The sequence below is a fragment of the Callospermophilus lateralis genome, chromosome 7 (genome assembly GCF_048772815.1).
Source record: "Callospermophilus lateralis isolate mCalLat2 chromosome 7, mCalLat2.hap1, whole genome shotgun sequence".
NCBI lineage: Eukaryota > Metazoa > Chordata > Mammalia > Rodentia > Sciuridae > Callospermophilus > Callospermophilus lateralis.
In genome coordinates this window covers 109144907-109170074 of record NC_135311.1, presented here as the reverse complement: position 1 = coordinate 109170074, position 25168 = coordinate 109144907, and the positions used below count along the sequence as shown (strand labels likewise).

At 38.7% G+C, this 25168-nt stretch overlaps 1 protein-coding gene across 7 annotated transcripts in view; it reads left to right on the top strand.

The window, feature by feature from the left end:
* Positions 1 to 25168, top strand: part of Nsun4 (NOP2/Sun RNA methyltransferase 4) — a 62454-nt gene that overhangs the window by 17904 nt on the left and 19382 nt on the right. For 3 of the 7 annotated variants that reach the window (XM_076860482.2, XM_076860479.2, XM_076860481.2), the window contains exons 5-7: positions 2120 to 2280; positions 10147 to 10271; positions 11844 to 11932. In XM_076860482.2, the coding sequence (XP_076716597.1) occupies positions 2120 to 2280; positions 10147 to 10271; positions 11844 to 11932 (375 nt within the window). Of the gene's footprint in view, positions 1 to 2119; positions 2281 to 10146; positions 10272 to 11843; positions 13282 to 25168 lie in introns of those variants that run through there. The other 4 variants (XM_077109929.1, XM_076860478.2, XM_076860480.2 and 1 more) reach the window with 2 other exon arrangements.

Below are 25168 nucleotides of genomic sequence, written 5' to 3'. Positions count from 1 at the left end.
AATAAATAAAATAAAGGCATTGTGTCCAACTACAACTAAAAAATAAATATTTTTTTAAAAAGAAGTGTTTGGCCAGGTGTGGTGGCGCATACCTGTAATCCCAGCATGTCGGGAGGTTGAGGCAGGAGGACTGTGAATTCAAAGCCCGCAATAGTGAGGTGCTAAGCAACTCAGTGAGACCCTGTCCCTAAATAAAATACAAAATAGGACTGGGGATGGCTCAGTGATCAAGTACCCCTGAGTTTAATCTCTGGTACACACACACACACACACACACACACACACACACAAATATACACACAAAAAAAATAGAAAAAGAAGAAGAAATTTTTGTGATCTTTTAGTGATAGAAGGTTATACACTAAGTTTTCTATACAGGAAATTCAGGGCTAGTATGAAGGCTATAAAATCCTCAGGGACTTGAGCCCCATTTTTCATTTTTCAAAATATTTTCCTATTGGCATCATCCTCAGGATTGCCATTATGGTTCAGGTTGGCTATAGAACTCAAGCAAGCTCATTCAAATTTGAGGCAAGAAGAAAGGATTAGACAAGAGAGACTCTTCTCATCTAATGTGTCAGCTTTTAAAACACAACTTCCTAGTAGTCCTACACAGTACTTCTGTCTTCAGTACATTAACCAAACAGTCATTTATTCATACTTAGTTGTAAAAGAAGGCAAGAAATATACTATTTGGGGAACAGTGCCTCCTACCAATAAAATTGGGGTTCCACAACAAAGGAATAAGAGGAGGTTTTTAAAATTTTTTTATTTTTGTACTGGGGATTGTACCCGGGGCGCCTACCACTGAGTGACATCCCCAGCCCCCTTTTTTTAGTTGTTAATGTACCTTTATTTTTTATTTATTTATATGTGGTGCTGAGAATCAAACCCAGTGCCTCACACGTGCTAGACAAGCGCTCTGCCACTGAGCCACAATCCCAGATCCTTTATTTTTTATTTGAGACAGGGTCTTGCTAAGTTGCTTAGGGCCTTGCTAAATTGCTGAGGCTGGTTTTGAACTTGTAATCCTCCTGCCTCAGCCTCCCACGCTGCTGGGATTATAGGCATTCACTATCACCTCCTGCTAGAGGTGAATAAATTTTGAATAACCTGTAGCATCTACCAAAGATGGAAAGAGCTATATATGTTTCAAGAATAATGAAATGTGATGGTGTATGCCTGTAGTACCAGCTACTCAGAAGGCTAAGGCAAGAGGATCATTTGAATGCATGAATTTGAGACCAGCTGAGTGAGAACCTCATCCAAAAAATAATAATAATAATAATAATAATAATAGTGGGAGAGAGCATGGTTTTTTAGAAATATTTGATCTCTAAGCAATCTGTCCATCCCTCTTTATCTCCAAGGTATGTTTTTCTTGCTCTTGCCTTGCCCTTGCCTTATAATAAACCTGCCTTAAATGCTTTTAAAAAAAAAGTGAGAAAGAAAGAGGAAGGAAGGAGGATTGCTTGATTCTCACTTGATCTGCTTTATTTATTTACTCATTTACTCAGCCTTTCTGGCCCATGTAGGTGTTTGCCCTTGTGTCCTCTACTCCAGAATGACTAATTTGGTGCTGTATTAATAACAAATGTCTTTGTTTCTAGGGTCTACATTGATTGACTGCCTGAGAATTGGTCTGACTGTATATCAGCACCACCATTAGTAGAATGTTTTATTGGGCCATGGCCTCTGAGGTTTCTTTTTTTCTTTTTGGTGGCACTGGGGATTCATCCCATGGTACTTTACCACTGAGCTACGTCACCAGTCCTTTTTACTTTTTACTATTATTTTTTTGTTTTTTGATTTCAAGGATTGAACCCAGGGGCACTTAACCACTGAGCCACATCCCTAGTCCTTTTTTTTTTTTTTTTTTTTTTTTTTTGTGGTGCTGGGCATCGAACCCAGGGTCTTATGATTCTGAGGCAAGTACTCTACCAACTGAGCTATATCCCCAGCTCCCCTAGCCCTTTTTATATTTTATTTTGCTAAGTTGCTGAGGGCTTACTAAATTGCTGAGGCTGGCCTTGAGCTGGTGATTCTCTTGCCTCAGACTTTTGAGTTGCTGGAATTACAGGCATGAGCCACTGCATCCAACTGAAGTTTATTTTCACAGGCAACCTCGCTGCCAATGATCTCTCTACTGCCCGAACGAGCAGACTACAGAAGGTCCTTCATAGCTATGTGCCTCAAGATATCAGGGAAGGAAACCGAGTTCGAGTCACTTCATGGGATGGCAGGAAGTGGGGAGAACTGGAGGGGGACACCTATGACCGGGTGAGTAATTCCTGATTTAGGATATCTATTGAGCTAAATCTGACCTCAGACTCTGAAGGGATAGGATCTAACCCCTCTATTTAAGCATGTAGGGCTGTCTCTAGACTTGGTCAATTTCCCATGGGTATTTGGGGGAAAAAAATTATCTACACTAAAGTGTTCAGCTTAAATGATAAGCTACTATCTTCATTAGAGTTGGCATCAAAAATAATTTGAACCTAATCAAATAGGGAAAAAAGTTATTAGACTTATTTCTCAAGTCACTTGGTTACTCAGAAACCTCATGAAGGTAAGTATGCATAAGTTTATTATATTTATTTCTTAATTGTAATACAGCACATGGTGTAAAATTCAGAAACCACAAGAGGGTATCCAGTAAAAAGTAAGTTTCCTTCATACTCTTGTACTCAGCCGTCTACTTCCCTAAAGATAATCATTATTTCTATTTTTTTCCTACGACTTTTAAAATATATCGTTTGTAGCATGAAGGCATGTGCCTATTATCCCAGCTACTTGGGAGGCTGATTGCAAATTCAAGGCCAGCTTGGTAAACTTTTTTTTGGTAAACTTAAAAATAGAAAAAGGGCTGGGAAGCCAGGTACAGTGGCGCATACCTATAATCCCAGTGACTCAGGAGGCTGAGGCAGGAGGATTGTGAGTTCCAAACCAGCTTCAGCAACTTACTGAGGCCCTGAGCAACTCTGTAAGACCCTGTCTCTAAATAAAATACAAAAAAGGGCTGGGACTGTGGCTCAGTGGTTAAGCATCCCTAGGTTCAATCTCCAATACAAAAAAAAAAAAAAAAAAAAAAAAGATTATTCAGTAATTGAGTGCTAAATCAATTTCCTGTATCTATCTATCTATCTCTCTCTCTCTCTCTCTCTCTCACACACACACACACACACACACACACACACACACAGTGTGTATTTAAAAAAAAAATAGGATGTGGTGCTAAGGATCAATAATACTGATTATTCATTATTCTGACCTTTATTTTTTTGTATGTAATATTATATCTTGGGGTTCTATCCTATTTAATTTAGTTTTTATTTGTTTTGTGGTGGTGGAGATTAAAACCTGGGGTCTTATGCATTCTAGGCAAGAGCTCTACCATTAAGCTACATCATTGGCCCATTTTTTATTTATATTTTTGAAGTAAGTTACTCTTTGGAGGTTAAAACAATTTCATTCATACTGGTAATGAATGACTACCATTTTCCTACAACCTGCCAACATTGGTGCTCTCAAATTTTGTTTTTTGCCATTCGGATAGTGTCTAATTTACATTCTCCTAAAAATGAAAGTATTTTTATATTTTTAAGTTATTCATTTTCTTTCAATTGGTATACTCTAAAAATATTTATTTAAAATATATACTTCTAGGACTGGGGATATAGCTTAGTTGGTAGAGTGCCTGTCTTGAATACACAAGGCCCTGGGTTCAATCCCCAAGACCCCCCCCCCACATATATATATATATTTCTTTTTAAGATTAAAAGTATATAATTATTGTCTCTGTGTTGTCATCTGATAAATCTGTCTAGTTTTTTCTATCCAGTCTCAACCATTCTTAAGAAATTGAAAGAAAGACCAAGGCTTATAGAATCTTGGGTAGGTTTGAGAGACATGCTTCCTGCCTGTTAGGAATCCCTTATTCAGTATTTTTGGCCTGGAGGCAGAAGAATAGTGGAAGAGCTCTGTTTCAGCTTAACCAGTTTCTGTATTATAGGGTCATCACTTACTGCTCTTGAGCAAACTGATCTCCCTGAGCTTCAGCCTCACTTCATTTTCCCCGACAGTGTTGAGCATGGAACCCAGGGCCTTGCACACATGCTGTACTGCTGAGCTACATTCTCAGCCTTTATCTCTTCATTTGTGAAAGTGGGTAATCATACCACGTAGGAGTATTATAAAGATTCAGTGAGAATATCTAGGGAAAGCATTTAGTACAATCAGTACCTGGTCATGAAGGTTAGGCAGGTAGTAGATCTCATCAGTATTCAGCCTATGCTTGCATAGTTTCAAGAGTTTACTCAGGTTCTGTTTTTGAATACCTTTCATGTTAGAAGTTCTTCCTTTTATGGAATTAAAATCTGTAGAAGGCAAGGATTTTGGATCTAGACTTCTTAGTTTGGAATCCTGACTCTATCACTTACCAATCAGAGGATTTTGTGTGTGTGTGTGTGTGTGTGTGTGTGTGTGTGTGTGTGTTTATTAACCCTTCATTTAAACTTTAGCTTCTTCATCTGTAAAATGAGGTGAATAGTAGTACCTGTCCCATTGGTGGAGATTAAATAAGAAGGCATTTGAGCTGAGCATGAGTGCATGTCCGTGATCCCAGCTACTAGTGAGGCTAAGGTAGGAGAATTCATTGAGCCCAAAAGTTTCAAATAAGCCTGGACAATTTAGTTAGATCTCATCTCAAAATTTAATAAATTTTTTAAAAAGGAGCCAGACACACACCTGTAATCCCAGTGACTTTGGAGGCTGAGGCAGGAGAATCACAACTGAGGCCAGTCCAGACAACTTAGCAAGACCCTGTCTGAAAAATAAAAACTAAAAATGTCTAGGGATTCAGCTCAGTGGTAGGGCACCCCTGGGTTAAAAAAAGCATTTAGTACAGAACCTGAAATATTGAAAATCTATATTATTATCATCACAATCTTTTTTTATTAGTTCTTTTTAATTATATATGACAATAGAATCCATTTTGATATAATTTTAAAAATTGTTTTGTAGTTGTGGATGGACAGAATTCCTTTATTTGTTTATTTTTATGTGGTGCTAAGGATTGAACCCAGTGCCTCACACATGCTGTGTAAGCACTTTACCACTGAGTTAAAGCCCCAGCTCCCATTTTGATATAATTATGAAAGCATGAAATATATCTTGTTCTAATTCAGACAGATGCCAATTCCTCTCCTTCTCCTTCCCTCTCTCCACCCCCTGCTCCATTCCTTTTATTGATCTTTCTCCCATTTACCTATAGTTATTTTTTTAAATTAATTTCTTGTGGATGTACCTGATGTGAGATTCACTGTGGTGTATTCATATGTACTTAGGAAAGTTATGTTAGATTCATTCCACTGAATTTCCTTTTCTCATCCCCTCTTCCTTCATTCTGTCTTGTCTACTCTATTGAACTTCTTTCTCTCCCCACCTCTTATTGTTGGTTAGCTTCCACATATGAAAGAAAATATTGAACCTTTGGTTTTTTGGAATTGGCTTATTTCACTTAGCAATGATAGTCTCCAATCCATCTATTTACTGGCAAATGTCATAAAGTCATTCTTCTTTACGACAATGGAGTAATACTCCATTGTATATATGTACCACATTTTCTTTATCCATTCATCTGTTGAAAGGCACCTAGGTTGACTCTATCGCTTAACTATTGTGAATTGAGCAAGTATAAACATTGATGTGGCTACATCACTGTAGTATGCTGATTTTAAATCGTTTGAATAAAGGATTTATACCTGACCAGTATAACTCCACATCATGTACAATCACAGGAATGGGAAGTTATACTCCATGCATGTATTTGGTTATTCTGGGCCTCTTATTTTTCCTTATTTTCATGAGGAGTGGGATTACTGGGTCAAATGGTGGTTTCATTCCTAGTTTTTTGAGGAATCTCCATATTGCTTTCCGTAATGGTTGCATCAATTTTCAATTGTATTAACAATGTATGAGTGTACCCTTTTCCCCACATCTTTGCCAACATTTACTGTTATTTGTGTTCTTTTTTTTTTTTTTTTAAAGAGAGAGAGAGAGAGAGAATTTTTTAATATTTATTTTTCAGTTCTCGGCGGACACAACATCTTTGTTTGTATGTGGTGCTGAGGATCGAACCTGGGCCGCACGCATGCCAGGCGAGCGCACTACCGCTTGAGCCACATCCCCAGCCCCATTATTTGTGTTCTTGATAATTGTCATTATGACTGGAGTGAAATGAAATTTCAGTGTAATCTTAATTTGCATTTCTCTAATTGCTAGAGATGTTTTTCATGTATTTGTTGACCATTTGTATTTCTTCTTTTGTGAAGTGTCTATTTAAGTTCCTGTTTAGTAACCCATTTATTGAGTGGGTTATTTGTTTTTTTGGTGTTAAGTTTTTTTTAAGTTCTTTGTATATCTTGGATATTAACATTCTGTCTGAGGTCCAGGTGGCAAAGATTTACTCCCATTCTGTATACTGTCTCTTCATGCTCTTGATTGTTTTCTTTGCTGTGAAGAAGCTTTTTAATTTGATGACATCTCATTTATTGATTTTTAAATTTTATATCTTGCACCTTAGGATTCTTGTTAAGGAAGTCTTCCTTAACAGATATGTTGAAGTGTTGGTCCTATATTTTCTTCAAAGAGGTTCAGGGATTCTGGTCTAATTCCTAGATCTTTGATCCACTTTGTATTGAGTTTTGTGCAGGGTGAGAGATAGGGATTAGGTTTCATTCTACTACATATGGTTTTCCAGTGTCCCCAACACCATTTGTTAAAGAGGCTATCTTTTCTCCAATGTATGTTTTTAATACCCTTGTCAAGTAAGAGATAACTGTATGTATGTGGGTTTGTCTCTGTGTCTTCTGTTTCCATGATCTCCATTATCTGTTTTAGTGACAATACCATGCCATTTTTGTTACTATAGCTCTGTAGTATAATATAAAGTCTAGTATTGTGATGCCTCCTGCTTTGCTTTTCTTTCTTGCTAAGGATTCCTTTGGTTATTCTGGGCCTCTTATTTTTCCAAATGAATTTCATAACTGCTTTTTCTACTTCTTTTTTTTTTTAATTCTTTTTAGATATACATGACAGTAGAGTATATTTTGACATATTATACATACATGGAGTATAACTTCCCATTCTTGCGGTTGTACATGATGTGGAGTTATACTGGTCATGTATTTATATGAACATAGGAAAGTCATGTCCGATTTATTCTACTGTCTTTCCTATTCCCATACCCTCTCCCTTCCCTTCATTCCTCTTTGTCTAATCCAATGAACTTCTGTTCTTTCCCCTCCCTGGCTTCTTGTGAGTTAGAATCTGTGTATCAGAGAGAACATTCAGCCTTTGGTTTTGTGATTCTTTTTCTATTTCTATGAAGAATGTGATTGGAATCTGATGGGAATTGCGTTGACTCTTTGTAGGCTTTTGGTAGTATGGCAAATTTGACAATATTAATTCTGCCTATCCAAGAATATAGGAGGTCTTTCTATCAGCTAAGGTCCTCTTCAATTTCTTTCTTTAATGTTCTGTAGTTTTCATTATAGAGGTTCTTCATCTCTTTTGTTAAGACTGAGTCCCAAGTTTTGTTTTTTTTTTTAAGGCTATTGTGAATGAGATAGTTTTTTTTTTAAATATAATTTTTAAAATTTGTTTTAATTAGTTATATATGACAGTAGAATGCACTTTGATACATCATATAAAATGAAGTATAATTTCTCATTCTTCTGATTTTACATGATGTAGAATTCCACTGATCGTATAGTTATATATGTACATAGAGTTATAATGTCTGATTCATTCTACTATCCTTTCTACCCCCATATCCCCTCCCCTCCATTTACTCCCCTCTACCTAATCTAAAGTAACTCTGTTCTTTCCTAACCCCGCCCCCTCCTAACATTCGGCTTTTGGTTTTTTGGGATTGACTTATTTTCTGTAGCATGATATTCTCCAGCTCTATCCATTTACCTGCAAATGCCATAATTTCATTCTTTTTTAAGGCTGAGTCATATTTCATTATACACACACACACACACACACACACGCGCGCCCCACATATATATGGAACCAACAATACCTAGGTTGGTTCCATAGTTTAGCTATTGTGAATTGAGCGCTATAAACATTCATGTGGCTGCATCACTATAATATGCTTCCCAGACCTTTTTTATTTTTTGAGACAGGGTCTCGCTAAGTTGCTTAGGTCCTTATAAGTTGCTGAGGCTGGCTTTGAACTCACAACCCTCCTGCCTTAGCCTCTAGAGCTGCTGTGATTACAGGTATGCACCACCACACCCTGCTACTCTTTATTTTATTTACTGTGTTTCTTTCACTATATCGTCTCTGTTCTTTGCTCTTTGTTTTTTCTTTTAATTTCTTTTTTTTTTTAGAAAGGTTTATTTTTGTTTATTTAGCAGTGCTGGGGATTGAGTCCTGGTACCTTGTGTATGCTACTACTGAGATACATTCCCAGCCCAGATTTATATTTTAATTTTACATTGGATAATTCTAATATTAAAAGCATTTGAGATTCGATCCTTAGCACCACATAGAAATAAATAAAATAAAGGTACTCTGTCCATCTACAACCAAAAAAGTGTTTAAAAAAAGCATTTGGGGTTTAATTCTATTGGTTTTTGTTTCTGCCGACTTACTCTAAGAGGCTTATTTCCTTTTGTTTTTGTGGTTATTTTTATTAAATGTCATCCATTTTCTTTTCTTTTTCTTATTTTGGCACCAGGGATTGAACCCAGGGATTCTTAACCAAGGAGTCACATCTCCAGCCCTTTTTATTTTTCAAAAAAAAATTTTTAAATATTTTTTAGTTGTAGGCAGACACAATACCTTTATTTATTTATTTTTATGTGGTGTGAGGATCAAACTCAGTGCCTCACACATGCCAGGCAAGTGCTCTACCATTGAGCCACAGTCCCAGCTCTATTTTTTTAAATTCTGAGACAAGGTCTTGCTAAGTTGCTCAGGGCCTTGCTAAGTTTTTGAGACTGAATTTGAACTTTTGATCCTCCTGCCTCCTAAGCTGCTGGGATTACAGGTGTATACACCATGCCTGGCTGGCTATAGGGTTTTGAAAAGATTTTATTGATTTTTTTTAAGATTTTACTAATATATTAGTTGCACAGATTAATGGAATTTAGTGTGCTATTTCAGTATGCATACAGTATGCATTGATCAAATCTAACCTCTCTTTATCCATCATCCTTTGCCAACACTATGCCCTTCTTTCCAATCTCTAGTTATCACTATACTACATTTAGCTCAACTTTTTTGTGGTACTGGGGATTGAACCTAGGGCCTTTGGTATGCTCGGCAAGCACTATATCCCTAAACTACATCCCCAACCCCTTTATTTTTTTTATGTGGTGGAAATTGAACCCAGGGCCTTATGCATGCAAGGCAAACACTGTACCAACTGAGTTATGTCCCCAGCCCCCCAACCTTTTTTATTTTTTATTTTGAGGCATGGTCTGCCTCACTAAGTTGCTGAAGCTGGCCTTGAACTCAAGATACTCCTGCCTCAGCCTCTTTGCTATTGTTGTTTTGAGTGCGAAGGATTGAACCCAGGGACATTTTACCACTGAGCCACATCCCCAGCCCCTTTTTATTTTTTATTTTGAGGCAGGTTCTTTTTTTTTTTTTTTTTTTTTTTTTTTGAGAGAGAGAGAGAATTTTTTAATATTTATTTTTTGGTTTTCGGGGAACAAAGCATCTTTGTTTCTATGTGGTGCTGAGGATCGAACCCAGGCTGCACACATGCCAGGCAAGCAGGATACCGCTTGAGCCACATCCCCAGTCCTTGAGGCAGGTTCTTGATAAATTGCTTAGGGCCTTGCTGTGTTGCTGAAGCTGGCCTTGAACTTGTTGATCCTCCTGCCTCAGCCTCCTTAGTCACTGGGATTAGAGATGTGCACTACATACTTGGCATCCCAATTATTATTTCACAAATGTCTACCAGGTTAAAATGAGAAGTATTGGTTAGGTACTCGGATAGATGGATGAGCAGAGGGAACATTCCATGAAACCTTTTAGGCCAGGAGCCAAAAACAACTCTGGTCCCAAGTAGGAGCAAACACCCTGTAAGGAGATTCTATACTTCACCTTTAACATGTTTGGCAGGTGCTGGTGGATGTACCCTGTACCACAGACCGCCACTCCCTTCATGAAGAAGAGAACAACATTTTTCAACGGTCAAGGAAGAAGGAGCGACAGATGTTGCCTATGCTGCAGGTGCAGCTTCTTGCGTGAGTGATAAATTTATAAAAACTCAGAGGAGGGCTAGGTTGTGGCTCAGAGGTAGAGTGCTCACCTACCATGCTTGAGGAACTGGGTTCGATCCTCAGCACCACATAAAAATAAAATAAAGATATTGTATCCACCTATAACTAAAAAATAAATTAAAAAAAAAAAACTCAGAGGAGTCTGCTCACTTGGGAGATTGGGGTTCTGGAAGCTGTTTCCAAGATTATCACCCATAGAAAGGTCTTATGTCTGGAGATCTGCTGGGAGGAGTCAGACATCATGCGCTGGTCCTTTTCTGGAACATTAAAACTCTATCTGGTAAGGACATACATGCCAGGGTGGGTTGCAGATTTATTCATGTTGTTTTACCCTCAGTATTAGTGAATAGCATATGTTTGAAAAATAGTTACTGCAGGGCATGATGGATCACTTCTGTAGACCTATCTACTTGGGAATAATGTAGAATGATACAGGAGAATCATTAGGAATTTGAGGCCAGCCTGGCCTCTAGCCTGGGCAGCACTGTGAGACTCCATCTCTTTATTTTTATTTGTTTCTTTCTTTATTTAGTGGCACTGAAGATTGAAACTGGTGGTGCTCTACCACTGAGATAAATCACCAGCCCTTTAAAAAGATAAATCTTTTTTAAAATTTTGAGACAGGGTCTCACTGAGTTGCTGAGTCTGGGCTCAGACTTGTGATCCTCCTGCCTCAGCCTCTGAGTAGCTGGAACTATAGGCATGTGCCACTACTCCAGCTGAGCCCATGTCTCTTTAAGATAAAGAAAAATAGCTATTAAGGTCAGTGCTCTATAGGGTTGACTCAATCTATAGCCAATATCAGGATTTAGTTCACAACCAGTCAGGATTCAAGGGATCATTTAAAGAGCCTTCTTAGAAGAGATCCTATGGAGTAAGGCTGTATTGCTCTATGCCTTAAGAATGACTTTTCAGCTGGGGTCATAGCTCAGTGGTAGAGCATTTACCTCAGACGTGTGAGGCCCTGAGTTCAATCCTCAGCACCACATATAAATAAAAGAAATATATTGTGTTCATCTATAACTAAAAAAATATTTTTTAAAAAATGAGTTTTCAGGCTCATCCCAGCAACTCGAGAGGCTGAGGCAGGAGGATTGCAAGTTTGAGGCCAACCTCAACAACTAAGCAGGGCCATAGCAATTTAGCAAGACCCTGTCTCAAAATAAAAAGGGCTGAGGATGTGACTCAATACCCCTGGGTTAAATCCCTGGTACCAAAAAAAAAAAAAAAAAGACTTTGCTGGCAAACACTTTCTGGTCCCTTTTTACCCTGTGGAAGCTTGGTTTCTTTTCTTCTCATTTGAATAAATCCTACTCCTTAACCTGCCCACACCAAAATAGATAAATAAATAAATAAATAAATAAATAAAAGGATGATTTTTCAGAAAGAGTCATCATGAAAGGGACTTCAGAGTCTCTCCAATCCAGCTATCTATCACTTATTAGAACTCCCCTACATGTGTTTCCAGCTGTTTATGTTGCTCTTCCATTGCTGGGAAGCTCAATAGAAATTGCTTCTTTCTCTTTCTGGTTTCAGGGCTGGACTCCTTGCCACCAAACCGGGAGGCCATGTTGTCTATTCTACCTGCTCCCTCTCACACTTACAGAATGAGTATGTGGTGCAAGGTACCATCGAACTTCTGGCCAATCAATATAGCATCAAAGTTCAGGTGGAAGACCTGTCTCACTTCCGAAAACTTTTCATGGACACATTCTGTTTCTTCCCATCCTGCCAGGTTGGGGAGCTGGTAATACCAAACCTCATGGCCAATTTTGGGCCTATGTACTTCTGCAAAATGCGTAGGCTAACCTAGCATCACTTGTCCCTGCAGTAGGAAGACAAAGGATGTACTCTATTGGAGGCACTGGAAACTGAGACAGTGACAGAGATGCACTCTAGATCCCATCTCCATCCTGAGTTTTTTCTGCAGTTTTAAGCAGTAGGAAGTAGGAGTTCGTCCTACCGCTCAATTGTGAAGTATCAACAGGTTTCTAACTCACTTATTACCCTTCCCCTATTGCCAAGCTTATGCTAATGGTGCCTGTCCCATTTGGAGGTTAGAAGGAAAAAAAAAACAATGAGAAACCTACACTGTAAGCTGTATACTTGTGAAGAAGCATTTAGCAAATAAAATTGTTGAAGTTCCATAGAGCTGGGGATATATCAGGGGCTTTATGTCAGTGCAAGTACTGTTATAGTTGCATTTGTACCAAATGTAGCTGCTGAACACTAACTCCTTGGTGGCCAAGTTCAGGATCTCAGACTGGTGTTTGAGACTGGCGTCTGATTATAGAGTTCCTCTCACACTTGAGGTGAGTTCTGCTTAATTAGTTGATAGTTCAGCAAGCCCCCCTAGTTTCTCCATATGGCCTATGATCTAATTTAAGGAATAAGTAACTAAAAACGTTAAGCCAGTGCACAATAATCTGCTTACTTACTCATTGAGAAAGCTCTCCTTAGCTTAGTAATTCTGACCATTCCTTCTGCTGTCAAATGTATATAGAGAAGCTGCTTCTGCCATAGGGATATCATACTTTTGTGTGTTTCTTAATAGTAAGTATTCTGTGGACTTCTGTATTTCAGGAAGCTAGGGAGCTCTGAGAACTATATAACTGGGAGATATATAGAACTGGGAGATAATCAGACCTCTACAGCCTTCAGAATGACAACTCACCTCCTTTTGCTTTCTGAGTGCCTAGGAATATCCTAATGTTTTGTTTTCTTTTGTACCAGATTTTTTTTTGTTCTTGTTTCTCGTCTGTAATCAAATTCTAGTACCTGCTCTTTGGCCTATTTCAAAATCCCTCTGAACTCTTCCCCCAGCATCATAGGTTTTCACCTCATATAATGTGTATTTGGGGACAACACTATATAATTTATTGACTGCATGCTATTTACATCTTTGTAATATTAGCCAAAAAATGGTAACCTTTAGTGGCAGGAAGATTAAAAATTGCTTGTGGTTACCTGAAAATTTTTTTCATTAAATTTTGTTGTCATTGTTATTCTGAAAAACTGACCCTTGTGCAAGAAAGGGTGCATGACTTTAGAATACCTGAAGGTTTCTTGTCTCTTCTTGTTGTCCCTATTCCTCTTCTACCGCTTGCTGCCATTCCTTTTGCCCTTTATGCTTTTCTTGTTAATCCTTATTTGACTGTTAAAGATGTCAGATGAAAAAGACTTTAGTGAGCTTAAGCCTTTTTCATTCTTAGGATTTGCATTGTCACTAGGCTCTGAAAGATCTTTTAGACTTCAAATCAAGTGAAGCTAAGAAGGTAGAACTCCAGGAGCTTGGCTGGTACTCTGAGGACCTCAACCAGCTTTTATGCATATGGTTTCTACTTGCTGTTTTGGTCCTTGGCCTCTTGGACCGGTCTGGTGCTATGTGAATATTAAGTAATAATAGTTCAAAAGGAGAGGCTTTCCTGTCCCTGTAATCTCATTCTAATTGGGGGCACCACCTCAGGTAAGAAAAGTAGAGAACTACTTTGGAATCCAGTTTGATTCTCTCTTATAATTAATTTGTGGTATTGAGAATTTAACCCAAGGGCACTTTACTACTGAGCAACATCCCCAGCACTTTTTTTTTTTTTAGGGAGAGGTACTAGGGTTTGAACTCGGGGCACTTGATCATTGAGCCACATCCCCAGCCCAGTTTTGTATTTTATTTAGAGACAGGGTCTCACTGAGTTGCTTAGCACCTCACTTTTGCTAAGGCTGGCTTTGAACTCACAATCCTCCTGCCTCAGCCTCCCAAGCCCCTGGGATTACAGGAGAGCACCACCATGCCCGGCCCAACACTTTTTTATTTTTGGAACAGGTTCTCCCTAAATTGTGCAGGCTGGCCATGAACTTGTGACCCTCTCACCTCAGCCTTCTAAATTGCTGGGATTACAGTGAGTGCCACAAAGCTACTATCTCCTGTAATTGAATATTCACTTACCCTGTACCCAGTTATTCCATACTAAGTATAAATCCCAGAGAAACTCATACGTGTACACCAGGGCACACGTGAAGGATGTTCAAAGCAGCCTGTTCACAAAAGCAAAAGCCAGGAAATAATCCAAATGTCCATGAAATAAAAGAGTGGGTGAATTAACTGAAATAGCCACACAATGAAATATTATGTAGTGGTAGCCGGGCACAGCGGCGCATGCCTGTAATCCCAGTGGCTTGGGAGGCTGAGGCAGGGGGATCATGAATTCAAAGCCAGCCTCAGCAACTTAGCGAGACCCTGTCTCAAAATCAAATTTAAAAAAAGGGCCAGGGATATGGCTCAGTTCTTAAGCGCCCCTGGTTTCAATCCCTAGTGCCAAACAAAGAAAAGAAAAATATAGTTGTCAAAATAAAAACAAATGAACTATAGCAGTACTATTATGGTTTGGATATGAGGTGTTCCCCCATAAGCACATGTGATAGACAATGCAAGAATATTCAGAGGTGAAATGGTTAGATTGTGAGAGTGGATTAATTAATTAATTAGTGGATTAATTCATTTAATAGATGAATACTTTGAAAAACTACTGGTGGCAAATGGAGCATGACTGGAGGAGGTGGGTCCTGGGGGTGTGCCCTTGGGATTGTATTTTATCCCCCTTGCTCCTCCTCTTTTCTGTTCTCCAACTGTCCTGAGATCTCTACCACACCCCTCTGCCATGATTCTTTACCTCACCTTAGGCCCAGATCGATGGAGTTCATGGCTGGTCATGAACTGAACTTCTGAAACCATGAGCCAAATTAACTTTGCCTCCTCTAAGTTGTTAATGTACTTTAATTGTCAATGTACTTTATTTATATGCAGTGCTGAGAATTGAATCCAGTGCCTCATACATGCTAGGCAAGTAGTCTACCACTGAGCCACAGCTCCAGCCCCTAAGTTGTTCTTTTTTTTTTTTTAAGAGAGAGATAATTTTTTAATATTTATTTTTTAGTTTTCGGTGGATACAACATCTTTATTTTATTTTTATGTGGTACTGAGGATAGAACCCAGCGCCCCGCGCATGCCAGGCGAGCACGCTACCGCTTGAGCCACGTCCCCAGCCCCCTAAATTGTTCTTTTCATGCATTTTGGTCACAGCAACAAAGAGTTGACTAATACAGAAATGTAATAATATGAATGAATTTTAGCAATAAAACATGAAGCAAAAAAATTTAATCCCAAAAGAGTAAGTATAGTATGATGCCTTTTTTTTTAAAGAAAAGTGTTTTTCTTTTTGTTATTATTTATATACTGTGTAATCCATTAGTTTAAAATGTGCTGTTTAGTGAATTTTGATAATTGTATATAATAGTATAGCCACGATCACCAACAAGATGTAGACAGTAATTTCATCTGCTAAAAAGATTCCTTGTGCTCCTTTGTACTCAATCCCCATTCCCTGTTTCTGTTCCCAGATAACCCTTGATCTGTTTTCTGTCACTATAGTTTTGTCTCTTCCAAAATTTCATGTTGTAGAAGACAGAGTTGATTTATAATTAGACTGTAAAAGCTTCATCTTCTTTGGGGACTTTTTTTTTTTTTTTTTTTTTTGGTACCAGGGATTGAACCCCAGAGTTGCTAAACCATTGAGCCACATCCCCAGTCCTTTTTATTTTTTATTTTGACACAAGTTCTCGCTAGTTGCTTAGAGCCTCGCTAAGTTGCTGAGGCTGGCTTTGAACTTTTGATCCTCCTGCCTTAGCCTCCTGAGTCACTAGGATTACAGCTGTGTGCCATTGTGCCCAGGTTGGGGACATCTTTTTTTTTTTGTTTGATTTTTTGTTTTATTTTTCAATTTTATTTGTTTACTTCTCTCAGGACATCTGGATCTCTAGTTTTTCACTCTTGGTCAAGAGAAGGGCATTATAATGTTTTACTTGAAGTCCGAAGATCCTCTGCCCCCCCCACCCCCGCTGCCAGAATCACTTTCTTTACTGAGCGTTTGTAACTGATTTGACTAGTTACATGTCTCTGGGTAGGTTCTGTGGTCAGAGTAACACAAAAAACTTCCTAGGCACTTCTGATTTGAGCTTTCCCAAAGCCAAAATTTCTCACATACATCAGGGTTCTAGGTGATTTAACCAAAAACCCTCTCAGTGCAGTTCATGTGTAAATAAAGAACCTGTACATACATGGGATGTTTCTCAAATTTCTTTTCTTTCTTTCTTTCTTTTTTTTTTTTTTTTTTTTTGTTACCAGGGATTGAACCCAGGGACCACTTAGATGCTTAACACTGAGACACATCCCCTGCTGGGTTTCTGTTCACGACAAAAAGACTCGGGGGTCACTCCAGTTGAACTGGGTTAACTCGGCTGCACAGAATAACCACACAAGAGACACAAATACCTTTTTCTTTGGGATCGCTGTAACAGCTCCTCTAACCTTTAAAGGTCTGCAGAAAGAGGGAGTGAGAGCACGCACTGACCCCTTCTATTTTTATTTATTTATTTATTTATTATTTTTTAATTTTTATATTGGTTGTTCAAAACATTACAAAGCTCTTGACATATCATATTTCATACATTAGATTCAAGTGGGTTATGAACTCCCATTTTTACCCCAAATACAGATTGCAGAATCACATCCGTTACACATCCACATTTTTACATAATGCCCTATTAGTAACTGTTGTATTCTGCTACCTTTCCTATCCTCTACTATCCCCACTCCCCTCCCCTCCCATCTTCTCTCTCTACCCCATCTACTGTAATTCATTTCTCTCCTTGTTTATTTTCCCATTCCCCTCACAACCTCTTATATGTAATTTGTATAACAATGAGGGTCTCCCTCCATTTCCATGCAATTTCCCTTTTCTCTCCCTTTCCCTCCCACCTCATGTCACTGTTTAATGTTAATCTTTTCTTCCTGCTCTTCCTCCCTGCTCTGTTCTTAGTTGCTCTCATTATTTCAAAGAAGACATTTGGTATTTGTTTTTTAGGGATTGGCTAGCTTCACTAAGCATAATCTGCTCTAGTGCCATCCATTTCCCTGCAAATTCCATGATTTTGTCATTTTTTAGTGCTGCGTAATACTCCATGGTGTATAAATGCCACCTTTTTTTTATCCATTCATCTATTGAAGGGTATCTGGGTTGGTTCCACAGTCTAGCTATTGTGAATTGTGGTGCTATGAACATCGATGTGGCAGTATCCCTGTAGTACGCTCTTTTAAGGTCTTCAGGGAATAGTTCGAGAGGGGCAATAGCTGGGTCAAATAAATGGTGGTTCCATTCCCAGCTTTCCCAGGAATCCCCATACTGCTTTCCAAATTGGCTGCACCAACTTGCAGTCCCACCAGCAATGTACAAGAGTACCCTTTTCCCCACATCCTCGCCAGCACTTGTTGTTGTTTGACTTCATAATGGCTGCCAATCTTACTGGAGTGAGATGGTATCTTAGGGTGGTTTTGATTTGCATTTCTCTGACTGCTAGAGATGGTGAGCATTTTTTCATGTACTTGTTGATTGATTGTATGTCCTCCTCTGAGAAGTGTCTGTTCAGGTCCTTGGCCCATTTGTTGATTGGGTTATTTGTTATCTTATTGTCTAATTTTTTGAGTTCTTTGTATACTCTGGATATTAGGGCTCTATCTGAAGTGTGGGGAGTAAAAATTTGTTCCCATGATGTAGGCTCCCTATTTACCTCTCTTATTGTTTCTCTTGCTGAGAAAAAAACTTTTTAGTTTAAGTAAGTCCCATTTGTTGATTCTTGTTATTAACTCTTGTGCTATGGGTGTCCTATTAAGGAATTTGGAGCCCAACCCCACAATATGTAGATCGGAGCCAACTTTTTCTTCTATCAGACGCAGAGTCTCTGATTTGATATCAAGCTCCTTGATCCATTTTGAGTTAACTTTTTGTGCATGGCGAGAGGAGGGGATTCAGTTTCATTTTGTTGCATATGGATTTCCAGTTTTCCCAACACCATTTGTTGAAGATGCTATCCTTCCTCCATTGCATGCTTTTAGACCCTTTATCAAATATAAGATAGTTGTAACTCTGTGGATTAGTCTCTGTGTCCTCTATTCTGTACCATTGGTCTACCCGCCTGTTTTGGTACCAGTACCATGCTGTTTTTGTTACTATTGCTCTGTAATATAGTTTGAAATCTGGTATCGCTATACCGCCTGATTCACACTTCCTGCTTAGAATTGCTTTTGCTAGTCTGGGTCTTTTATTTTTCCATATGAATTTCATGATTGCTTTATCTATTTCTACAAGAAATGCGTTGGGATTTTGATTGGCATTTCATTAAACCTATAGAGAACTTTTGGTAATATCGCCATTTTGATGTTGTTAGTTCTGCCTATCCATGAACAGGGTATATTTTTCCATCTTCTAAGATCTTCTTCTGCTTCTCTTGTTAGGGTTCTGTAGTTTTCATTGTATAAATCTTTCACATCTTTTGATTCCCAAGTATTTTATTTATTTTTTTTTTTGAGGATATTGTGAATGAAGTGTTTTTCCTCATTTCCGTTTCAGAAGTTTTGTCGCTGATATACAGAAATGCCTTTGATTTATGCGTGTTGATTTTATATCCTGCCACTTTGCTGAATTCATTTATTAGTTCTAGTAGTTTTTTTGTAGACCCTTTTGGGTCTTCTAGGCATAGAATCATGTTACCCACAAATAGTGATAATTTAAGTTCTTCTTTTCCTATTTTTATGCCTTTAATTTCTTTCGTCTGTCTAATTGCTCTGGCCAGTGTTTCGAGAACTATGTTGAATAGAAGTGGTGATAGAGGGCATCCCTGTCTTGTTCCAGATTTTAGAGGGAATGCCTTCAATTTTTCCTCCATTCAGAATAATGCTAGCCTGAGGCTTAGCATAGATTGCTTTTATAATGTCGAGGTAAGTTCCTGTTATCCCTAGTTTTTCTAATGTTTTGAACATAAAGGGATGCTGTACTTTGTCGAATGCTTTTTCTGCGTCTATCGAGATGATCATACGGTTCTTATCTTTAAATCTATTGATGTGGTGAATAACATTTATTGATTTCCGTATATTGAACCATCCTTGCATCCCAGGGATGAATCCCACTTGATCATGGTGCACAATTTTTTTGATGTGCCTTTGTATCCGATTCGCCAGAATTTTATTGAGGATTTTCGCATCTAGGTTCATCAGAGATATTGGTCTGTAGTTTTCTTTCTTTGAGGTGTCTTTGTCTGGTTTCGGAATCAGGGTGATGTTGGCCTCATAGAATGAATTTGGAAGAGCTCCCTCTTTTTCTATTTCCTGAAATAACTTGAAAAGTATTGGTATTAATTCTTCTTTAAAGGTTTTGTAAAACTCCGCTGTATACCCATCTGGTCCTGGGCTTTTCTTGGTTGGTAGTCTTTTGATTGCTTCTTCTATTTCATCCATTGATATTGGTCTGTTCAAATTGTGTGTATCCTCCTGACTCAGTCTGGGTAAATCATATGACTTAAGAAATTTATCGATGTCTTCACTATCTTCTATTTTATTGGAATATAGGTTTTCAAAATAATTTCTAATTGTCTTCTGTATTTCTGTAGCATCTGTTGTGATATTGCCTTTTTCATCCCATATGCTAGTAATTTGAGTTCTCTCTCTTCTTCTCTTCGTTAGTATGGCTAAGGGTCTGTCGATCTTGTTTATTTTTTCGAAGAACCAACTTTTAGTTTTGTTAATTTTTTCAATAGTTTCTTTTGTTTCAATTTCGTTGATTTCCGCTCTGATTTTAATTATTTCTTGCCTTCTGCTACATTTGCTGTTGTTTTGCTCTTCCTTTTCTAGGGCTTTGAGATGAAGTGTGAGCTCATTTATTTGTTGGTTTTTCCTTTTTTTGAGGAATGACCTCCAGGTGATGAATTTCCCTCTTAAAACTGCTTTCATTGTGTCCCATAGATTCTGATATGTTGTGTTTGTATTTTCATTTATCTCTAAGAATTTTTTGATTTCCTCCTTTATGTCTTCTGTAACCCATTGATCATTCAGTAACATATTGTTCATTTTCCATGTGATGTAGGATTTTTCCTTCCTTCTTCTATCATTGATTTTTAGTTTCATTCCATTATGATCAGATAAAATGCATGGTATTATCTCCACCCCTTTATATTTACTGAGGTTTGCCCTATGGCATAATATATGGTCTATTTTTGAGAAGGATCCATGTGCTTCTGAGAAAAAAGTATATCCACTTGATGATGGTTGATATATTCTATATATGTCAGTTAAGTCTAGGTTATTGATTGTGATATTGATTTCTACAGTTTCTTTATTCAACTTTTGTTTGGAGGATCTGTCTAATGGTGAGAGAGGTGTGTTGAAGTCACCCATAATTCTTGTGTTGTGGTCTATTTGATTCTTGAACTTGAGGAGAATTTGTTTTATGAACGTCGATGCACCATTATTTGGTGCATAAATATTGATAATTGTTATGTCTTGTTGGTGAGTGGTTCCTTTTAACAGTATATAATGTCCTTCCTTATCCCTTTTAATTAACTTAGTCTTGAAGTCGATTTTATTCGATATGAGGATGGCCACCCCTGCTTGCTTACGAGGACCGTGTGCGTGGTATATTTTTTCCCATCCTTTCACCTTCGGCCTGTGTACGTCTTTTCCAATCAGATGTGTCTCCTGGAGGCAGCATATTGTTGGATTTGTTTTTTTTTAATCCATGTTATCAGCCTATGTCGCTTTATTGGAGAGTTTAAGGCATTAATGTTTAGTTACTATTGATATATGTTTTGTACTCCAGCCTTGTTTGATTATTCAATTTTTTTAAATTTAGTTTGCTTCTCCATGATTACCTTTCCCCCCGCCCTCTGTCTTTATCGAGGCACTTCCCACTGATGGTTTTGGTTATTGTTTTTCATTTCTTCTTCGTGTAGTGTTTTGCTCAAGACGCTTTGCAATGCTGGTTTTCTGGCTGCAAATTCTTTTAGCTTTTGTTTATCATGAAAGATTTTTATTTTGTTGTCATACCTGAAGCTTAATTTTGCTGGATACAGAATTCTTGGTTGGCATCCATTGTCTTTCAGTGTTTGAAATACGTTGCTCCAGGATCTTCTTGCTTTCAGTGTCTGTGATGAAAAATCCATTGTTAACCTTATTGATTTATCCCTGAATGTAATCTGTCTCCTTTCTCTTGTAGCTTTTAATATTTTCTCTTTATTTTGTATATTGGATATCTTCATAACAATGTGTCTTGGCATTGGTCTACTGTGATTTTGTGTGCATCTACAATTTGTATATCCATTTCCTTTTTTCTTTCTGGAAAGTTTTCTGTAATTATTTCATTCAGCAGGTTACTCATTCCCTTGGTTTGAATCTCTATACCTTCCTCTATCCCGATGACTCGTAAGTTTGGTTTTTTTATGTTATCCCATATCTCTTGGATGCTTGTCTCGTGATTTTTTACCAGCCTTTCTGAGTTGGCTAGACTCTTTTCAAGATAATATATTTTGTCTTCATTATCTGATGTTCTGGCTTCTACTTGCTCCACTATGTTAGTGATACTCTCATTTGAGTTTTTAATTTGGTTTATAGTTTCTTTCATTTCTAGAATTATTGTTTGATTGTTTTTATAATCTCTATCTCCTGATAAAGATGCTTAACTTCTTCTTTTATCTGTTTATGTAATTCATTTTCAATGAGTTCTTTCACTGTTTGAATTTGCTGTCTCGTATCCTCTTTAAGGTTCCATTCCATCTGTCTAAGGTATTCCTTGAGTTCTTTATATGACCATTTTTCTGATGACTCTAGGTCCTCTTGAATATTTAGGCTGTCCTGCATTGTTTGTACTCCTTTTCTTCCTTGCTTTTTCATGCTGCTCATGATACTTCTTGTTCTGTTTGACTGCTGAGTTACTGTTTACTCCTATAAATCTATTTGATGCTTGGGAGGAAAGGTATTAGAAGGGAAGGGAAGAAGTCACTAAAGAGAATGAGAGTAAACAGGTAGAATTCAAGGAAGGGGGAAGAAGAGAATTGAAAAGAAATGAAAAGACAAAAGAAAAATATTGAAAATAAAAAAAGAAAAAAATAATAATAAAATTAAAATTAAAATTAAAAAAATAAAATAAAAAAATTTTTAAAAAATTAAAAAAAAATACTTAAAAAACAACAAAAAAATGAAAATGAAGAAAAAACAATTAATAAATGCAGTCTCAGAGCTTGATCAACTTCTCTTCCAGTAGGTGGAGCTGTGCCCACTGGGCCAAGCTTCTCCTCTCAATAGGTGGGAACCAATCACTGTGCAGCAGCTCTTCTTCCCAGACTGGGCGGGTCTCCAATCCTGAGTGCCTAGGGCCTTCTCTTGTGTTTCCTCAAGCCAGGCCTGGCTCATCGGTGATGCTCACCACAATACTGGCTACACGCCAGGTCTGCTGCTCCTGGGAGCCCTGTTTTCATGAACTCCTTGGCACACTCTCCCTGTTTGCCATTCCCTCAGACCCTACGTTTATAGAGCTTGGGGCTGAGAACCCCCAGCGAATTTGCTTGCCCTCTGGTAACCACACCCCGGGTAGCTGGTGCAAGGGACCTCAGTTGTCAGCACTGGTGGGAGTGGTAGCCAGGAGTCCCACGCCACTCCTGATTCCCTTGGTCTGGTATCGCACTCACGGGAGAGCTGGGAGGGGCCCTTAAGGTTTCCCCACTGTGTGGAGAGGGAAGGCTAGGGGATTACACACCTGTTGCCGCTGGTTTCAATGAATTTATCTCCTCTGCCGAGTTTTGGTGATGTCAGTTCTTTGCCATGGTGGTATCCCATGCAAATGGTGACAGTTCGTTCCCTTTGCCAGGTGACCAATGCAACGGGTGGGTCCTGACTGTCTCTCCCAAGCCCCGTTTCAATCTGTGGCCACTGCCTATGAAGGCTCGGTTGGCATTTACCTCCGTAGGATCCGAAGGGCCGAACAGTTGTTTTGGTGGGATTGTTAGTGCTGAGTCACAGCGGTTTGGCTGCGAGAAGCAGGCGAACGGGAGCTTGAATGCAGGCAATCCGTGCTCAGTGTGTGTTCTGCGAGGCCCGGACTGTTCGCCGCAGATCCATGTCAGCTCAGCATTGCCTAGTGATCCTGAGCAAACAGCATTTAGACAGTTTACGACTCCCTATGCCCGTGCAGTTGAGGAGGTCAGAGACTTGATCTCTCCGTGCCCGCCGCCATGTTGGATCTCACTGACCCCTTTTATTGAGAAGCTATTCAAATGAGGCAAGGGGTCAGGTTTCAGGGGGTTGAGTCTATCTTCATGATGTCCACTGTCAGCAGGTTGACTGACACCTGGGTAGGCCACACCCTAGAGTACAGTAAGAGAAGGGAACACATACATCTTCCATGGAAGATTCTATCCTAAACAGGGCAAGGGATTATATTACAAAGGAACAGGTGAGCATAGCTTCACCCATGGGGCCGTAGCAAGATACATCCATGCATGAGACACCGACCCTCAAACCCAAGAAGGGTGGGGAAAGCTCTGCCACATTTCAGTGACTGAGCGCCTCAGCACCCAGCCGGGGCATGTGACTCAGTCACATGCAAGGTTGGTCTCCCACAATCCCCAGCTATTTTCATTTTTTATTTTGAGGCAGGGTCTCTCTAAATTGCTTAGGACTTCACTAAGTTGCTGAGGCTGGCTTTCAATTTGCCATCCCCTTGCCTCAGCCTCCAGAGTTGCTGGGATTATAGGCGTGTCTCTCAGATTTCTGATGTTTACCTGCCCAGTCTTTCTCTTACTGCCCTATTTCCTTTGCTTAAATTAAAATCTTAGGTGGTTGAGTTCTATGAAGATTAGTGAATCCTTTCAAATTCCTGACATTGGGAAATTTTTGTATATATAAATGGAATCATGGCTCAGGATATAGCTGGGTAGAATGCTTGCCTCTCATGTACAAGATCCTGGGTTCAATCCCCAGCACCACACACAAACACAAAAAAATGGAATCATATAATATATAATTGCATTAGTCAAGTTTCTTTCACTGTGACAAAAATACCTGGGAAAGCCAACTTAAAGGAGAAAAGATTTATTTTGGCTCATGGATTCAGAAGTCAGTACAAGGTCAGCTGGCTTCATTATTTCGGCCTAAAGTAAAGCAGAAAATCATAGTGGGAAGAATATGGTGGAGTAAAGCTGCTACCTCATGGCAGCTGGGAAGCAGGGACAGATAGAGGGGAAGGGACTAGGGACAAAATACAGTTCCCCAATGTCACACCCTTAAGGACCTACTGCTTTCAACTAGGTCTTCTTCCTACAGTTTCTGCCATCTCCTAGTGGTCCTTTTCAGCTATGAATCTATCAATAGTTATTCTATCCATGAAGTTATGAGTATATATATTATGGTGAAAAGGAAAGAATAATTATCACTAGGATTGAGGATAATGGTTCCTATGGGTAGGGTGATAGGATGAGGCTGGAGGAAACATAAAATGAGGTCACTTTCAAGGTTCTAGTTTTCATGTGTGGTGCTTATTACATTATTGAAAACGCTATGCATAAAAGTAAGTTTTGTGTGATAAAAGTGGTAAAAACACATTGTGAGGATTATGATTTGTCCAACATTGTATACCTGAGTCCCTCTAAAAAGAAAGAAGTGGGTTGAAAACCAAGGCCGCAGTGTATAATATTTCAAATATGGCTTAATGTGGGCTGTGGGACCAGCCATATCAAGAACCTGGGCAATGTTGCTACAGTCTTGTTCATGAGTTTCTTTCCCTGTGACATACAACAGCTCAACTATAGTGGGGGACCAGGTGTTTTGGCAGCCATGTTTAATACTGGAGAGAGTTTGGATCTGTAGTTTTCATCATTTTGGGTCACAAATCTTCATGAGAAACTGAAAGCTTTGGCCCTTTTAGGGAAAAAATTTAAGATCACTACAGCATTTTACATGTAATTTCAAGTGTTTGGCACTCCCTAAA